This window comes from Cyclopterus lumpus, chromosome 21, assembly GCF_009769545.1.
Source record: "Cyclopterus lumpus isolate fCycLum1 chromosome 21, fCycLum1.pri, whole genome shotgun sequence".
Lineage (NCBI taxonomy): Eukaryota > Metazoa > Chordata > Actinopteri > Perciformes > Cyclopteridae > Cyclopterus > Cyclopterus lumpus.
In genome coordinates, this window is record NC_046986.1 from 3,733,471 (window position 1) to 3,739,470 (window position 6,000).

The following is a 6,000-nucleotide window of genomic DNA, read 5'->3' on the forward strand; positions in this document are numbered from 1 at the left end:
AACGTCCTTTAAAGAGATTAAAGTCACATTTCACATGTTGAAGACTCTACAGGTGGCAAAACAAAACACTTTTGGTAAATTTAGGATAAATCTACAGACGCAAACAATAAAATAAACAACCGGATGACCCGAAATCTACCCAAAAATCTAAAAAATGACCCGCAGTGTGTGTCCTTAAAGAAAAACACACAATAATTACACACCCACGGACTTTAGGTCACAACACAACAGAGCTGAGAGCCAGTTAGATCTCTTTAATCAGGCTTGTCATAAATATTAACTTTAATAATTTACAGACAGGTTCATACGGAGTTCTCCAACCCAGAGCGACATACTCAGCTGTGTGTGTGTGTGTGTGTGTGTGTGTGTGTGTGCGCTAGTGATTATTCAGGAATGACTGTACGTGTTTGACTTTTATTAGACAGCTGAACATATTTAACATCCAACCGCATATTACGACTCTTTCAGCAGCATGTGTCTCGCTGTTTCCCCATTTCCTCGCTCCCCCTTTTGATGGAAGTTCATTTTAACAAGTGTGTGTGTGTGTGTGTGTGTGTGTGTGTGTGATGTTGCAGGTTGTCCACCATCGTCGGCGCGAACCAGATCCTTGTGGTGCACAACGGGCAGATAGCAGAGAGCGGAAGGTACGGTTGGTTCTTTGGGGACGTCTTCGGGTCGTTTGTGTGTGTGTGTGTGTGTGTGTGTGTGTGTGTGTGTGTGTGTGACACACCTGAATGATTGTGTGTGTCCTAAGTGCTTCCAAATTTGTTATCTGTAGATCAAAAAGCTCAGTGTGTTTTTTTGTGTGTGTGTGTGTGTGTGTGTGACCCTTAAACCCCTTTTGGTGTCTCTCTCAGCCCCAGAGGCTGATGGACAACATCTCACACACACATACACACGCACAGCACACACACACACACACACACACACACACACACGATGGGAGCTCCCACTTAACTACCGATGCATACAGTCCTTTGATATAAGAGCTGGTAATGAAGACTTCCTTTCTCACACACCGAGGTCTCACACACACACACACACACACACACACACACACACACGCACACACACACACACACACACACACACACACACACAGGAGAGGTGGAAGAAGTGACACGTCTCACTCTGATATGTAAATTCAGATATCCGGATGAGTGTATCGACCCTCATGAGCGATAGGTATTGAGGAGGCGGGCGGTGGAGGGTAAAACACCTGCAGGTACAGAAGCATCCATCTTTTGACCGGCCCTGTGATGTGTGAACATGAGACCCCCCCCCCCCCCCCCCCCCCCCCATCCGGTGTCCGAATACACACACAACCTGTTGTGGGAGTGGATCATGAGACGGAGAAGACAGGAAGAGTCCTCATCCCTTCCTCGGGCTGTAAATTACTTCTTTTTTTCTCGAGGACTAAGACGGCTTAATTCTGAAAAAGGCGCTTTGTTTACGTGAAACAACAGCTCTCCTCCTCGGTTACCGGCTTTCAGCCTTTAAAGGTTGTGACTCTTTGCATTGTGGGTAATGGTTCCCCTTCGGTTCCGTCTCCTACTTCGCCCTTAATTTGATTTAATTTCACAGTCACTACATGGGATGCAACGAGTCCTCGTGCATTCAAACCGCAGGATACAGCAGGTCGACGCCCCCCAAAAAACACACACTTTCAAACACGAGGTTGAACGTTGAATTAAAATGAGTTGTTTTCACACGGGACACGAACAGCGGTCTCCTGGGTGAAAGTCTTGTGTGTTTGTTTAACCCATTAATCCACTCCCTCCTCCATAAGCGGATCGTGTGACCCTGTTGCATTGTGGGTAATGTACGACACCTCTGGTTCTGCTGCATCGGCGGACTCTTTTAAGATGATTAAGCCTTAGCGTCCTATTCTATCTCTTCTCCATGCGTTTGACCTCTTGACCTCTTCCTTCGCTCTCTCTCTGTCCACGTTTCTTTTCCTTTATTTGTCTCTCTTTCGACCTGCTCTCGCTCACTTTGTCTGCATCCTCATCCTCTCTCTCTCTCTCTCTCTTTCCGTCTGGCGGTCCAGACAGTGACACACTTGTGGTTTTTACTAATTCATAATAAAGTTGGTCCAAGTCTGCAGGAGGATTTTCGTACCCGCTCAACTTTGTTTTTAAAGCATCTCCGGTGTCACAAGACATTATGAGTGAAAGCTCAAAAAAAACAAGTCTTTTTTATGTTGGAAGAAAAGACGCATGGAGCAGATTGCGTAACGTCTCCGACAACATTGTATTCACTAAGTGTGCGTTTTGTGATACAGGAACTTCATTTTTTTTAAGGGGAGACATGATTGTCCTTCTACATTTTTCTTCTTCTTTTAAATTTGCATTCGGGAGCTGATAGGAAACGTCCGACATTTTGGATATTCAATTAGCCCATGTGTTGTTATGTGCAGCTCGACAGGACAGGACCCAAACGCCGTCAACGATGGAAAAGCAACCTTTATTGCTAAACAGGATTCCAAAACAGGATTCCAAAAAACCAGGATACAAAACATGCACACAAGATCTTCCACGATCTAGACAAGACGAACCGACAAAGGGGAATGACATGAACAGGACTTAAATACAGAGGGCTGGTGCAGGTGATTGGACACAGGAGGAAACAATCAGGAACAGGGCAGACAATCACAGGGACAGGAAGTGAAGAGAAACAGAGGACACGAGAGACAAGGACTTCAAAATAAGACAGGAAACACGAAACAACACTACAGATCCTGACATAACCCCCCCCTCAAGGGGCGGATTCCAGACGACCCAACACAGTCCCCCAGGGTGGGTGGAGGGGAGCCGGAGGCGGGACCAAAAGCCTGGCAGAAGAAGTCCGGGGGACGGGCCGGAGGACGACCACCAGGAGGACTGACCTGCTCCGGAGGACGGGCAGGAGGACGGCCACCAGGAGGACTGACCTGCTCCGGGGGACGGGCAGAAGGGCGACCACCAGGCGGACGGAAGGGCTCTGGGGGACGAGCTGAAGGACGGCCACCAGGCGGACGGAAGGGCTCCGGGGGACGGACAGGAGGATGGCCACCAGGCACATAGACCTGCTCCGGGGGACGGGCAGAAGGACGGTCACCAGACGGACAGACGGACTCCGGAAAACCGGGCTCAGGGGAACCGGGCTCTGGAGCCGTAGGTCGTGTCAAAGGAAGCGGCCAGGGTGGCGACCGAACACAGGGAGCCTGAGTCGGCCGGGGCGGCGACGTGACCCGGGGAACTGGGGTCTGCCGGGGCGGCGACGTGACCCGGGGAATCGGGGTCTGCCGGGGCGGCGACAGGACAAGGGGAGCCGGGGACGGCCGGGGCGGCGACGGGACACGAGGAGCCGGGGTCGGCCGGGGCGCCGACGGGACACGAGGAGCTGGGATCGGCCGAGGCGCCGACGGGACACGAGGAGCTGGGGTCGGCCGAGGCGCCGACGGGACACGAGGAGCTGGGGTCGGCCGGGGCGCCGACGGGACACAGGGAGCTGGGGTCGGCCGGGGCGCCGACAGGACACGGGGAGCTGGAGTCGGCCGGGGCGCCGACAGGACACGAGGAGCTGGGATCGGCCGAGGCGCCGACAGGACACGGGGAGCTGGAGTCGGCCGGGGCGCCGACAGGACACGAGGAGCTGGGATCGGCCGGGGCGCCGACGGGACACGGGGAGCTGGAGTCGGCCGGGGCGACGACAGGACACGAGGAGCTGGGATCGGCCGAGGCGCCGACGGGACACGAGGAGCGGGGGTCGGCCGGGGCGCCGACAGGACACGGGGAGCTGGAGTCGGCCGGGGCGCCGACAGGACACGAGGAGCTGGGATCGGCTGAGGCGCCGACGGGACACGGGGAGCTGGAGTCGGCCGGGGCGACGACGGGACAGCATCGGCAGGAACCGGCGGGGACTGCGGCCGAAGCAGGACCCTGTCTAACGCCTGGAGGGACTCCATCATGTCCCGGAAAGCGTCCTGGGACAAGGCAAAGGAAGCAAGGGCCGGCCGGAAGTCCAATAGGTCCCAGGAAGTTGGGGTTGGCCGGAACACGGAGGCGGCAACAGGAACAGGCGAGGGCTGCAGCACGGAGGCGACTGCGGGAACCGGAGTAGTCTGCGGCACAGAGGCGGCAGCCGGAACCCTCCACCGACGCGGTCCGGAGGTTTGCGCCCCCCACTCCGGGGCTGGGCCTGGGTGACCTCTGCCCCTGGGGCTACGAGGCCCCCCATAAGCCAAACGGGTCCCGTTGAAGGGGTCTGGTGCCGAGACCCTATGGGGGTTGTAGTTCCCCTTCTGGAGGCTACGAGGGCCCCCATAGGCCAAGCGGGTCCCTTCGAATGGGTTTGGTGCCGAGACCCTATGGGGGTTGTAGTTCCCCTTCTGGAGGCTACGAGGGCCCCCATAGGCCAAGCGGGTCCCTTCGAAGGGGTTGTAGGCTGGGTCCATTCTTGGTCGGTTCGTTCTGTTATGTGCAGCTTGAAACACAGGACCCAAACGCCGTCAACGATGGAAAAGCAACTTTTATTGCTAAACAGGATTCCAAAACAGGATTCCAAAACAGTCTTACACACAAGATCTTCCACGATCTAGACAAGACGAACCGACAAAGGGGAATGACATGAACAGGACTTAAATACAGAGGGCTGGTGCAGGTGATTGGACACAGGAGGAAACAATCAGGAACAGGGCAGACAATCACAGGGACAGGAAGTGAAGAGAAACAGAGGACACGAGAGACAAGGACTTCAAAATAAGACAGGAAACACGAAACAACACTACAGATCCTGACATGTGTCACTTTTTAAACATAATCTGGATTATGACTAATGATAAACACACGATTTCGAGAGGTCAGTAATAGTAGAGCGTTTTTTTTTTTTTATACGTGTTTTTATCCACATTTAAAATGTGTGTCTTAGAAAATCAGAATGGAAATATCAAGAAATAAAAACTTAAAATAAAGTCATAAATATTGCAATTTATTGCCCCCTTTTTTGATGATTTTAGTTTCTTTTCTTTTCCTTCCCCCCTGTTTGTTCAGACACGAGGAGCTGCTGGTCCGGGGCGGTCTGTACGCGGCCATGTGGACCAAACAGCACAACGGTCACGACACGCAAACGGAAACATGAACTGAGCACAAACTGGGTTTTTATTTATTTATTTTTTATCCAGTACTCACCACACAGTTGTTTTTTTTTGGGGGGTCATATCTGATGTTTTGCAAAGTCCGTGTCGTTGGTTCGATACCGACTTGGAAACCGAGCTGTTTGCGGCTGTTTTTCTCATTGGACCTCATGCAAGAATATTTGAGTCTTTTTTTTTTTTTTTTTACTTTCTCTTACTTGTTTTCACAATATAAGATGGCCGTATTGATTTTGTAACGATAGCATCAATAAATTAATGGATGTTTTTAGGCTTTATGAATACACATTTAGCCTGTTATTCAGACAGGATAATGTAAACATTCGGACCTAAGAGGAAGTTCAATTCTCGCATGAGGCCCATTGCCTCCCAGTCGGAGCATCAACGGACCTCTACTGCCGCCGTCCCCTTTTCCTCCTGTTGGTGGCGCCGGTGGACACGTGCATCACAGTGTGTTGAATCTCCAGCATGCTAAAAAAAAAAATTCACGAGCTGTTTCCTGCAGCAGCGTTAGCTAGCCGCAGCAGCGTTAGCTAGCCGACGACCGCAGCCGGCTAACGCTAAGGAGTCGGCTAAAACGACAAGTTGGAGATTATGTTACGGGGATTGTTTTGGTGAAAACAATCCCGGATGGGCTGAGAGCGCCGGTGTCAAAGGTCACTGTTTAGAGTAAATCTATATCGGCAGCCTGAGGGCCAGAAAGAGGAAGACAGATGGGCAGTGGGGTGTCGTTACCAATAAAAAAAAAAGCCTCTGAAACAACAACTGTGTGCCGGCGTTTCTCTGTAAAATTATATTTCAATTTTAAGGGGCTCTGCGTCAGGACTTTCACGCATCACAAGCATCTTTCAGACATGCACGAAGCA

General features: G+C 52.1%; 1 protein-coding gene across 1 annotated transcript in view; it reads left to right on the forward strand.

Annotated features, from left to right (window-relative positions):
• abcb6b (ATP-binding cassette, sub-family B (MDR/TAP), member 6b) overlaps window positions 1-5,121 on the forward strand; it is a gene marked incomplete at its 5' end in the record, with an annotated part of 33,473 nt that extends 28,352 nt beyond the window's left edge. Inside the window, 2 exons of the mRNA XM_034561733.1 lie at window positions 576-644; window positions 5,034-5,121. Coding sequence (XP_034417624.1) covers window positions 576-644; window positions 5,034-5,121 — 157 coding nt within the window. The remainder of the gene's footprint in view (window positions 1-575; window positions 645-5,033) is intronic.
• Window positions 5,122-6,000: the final 879 nt, after the last annotated feature.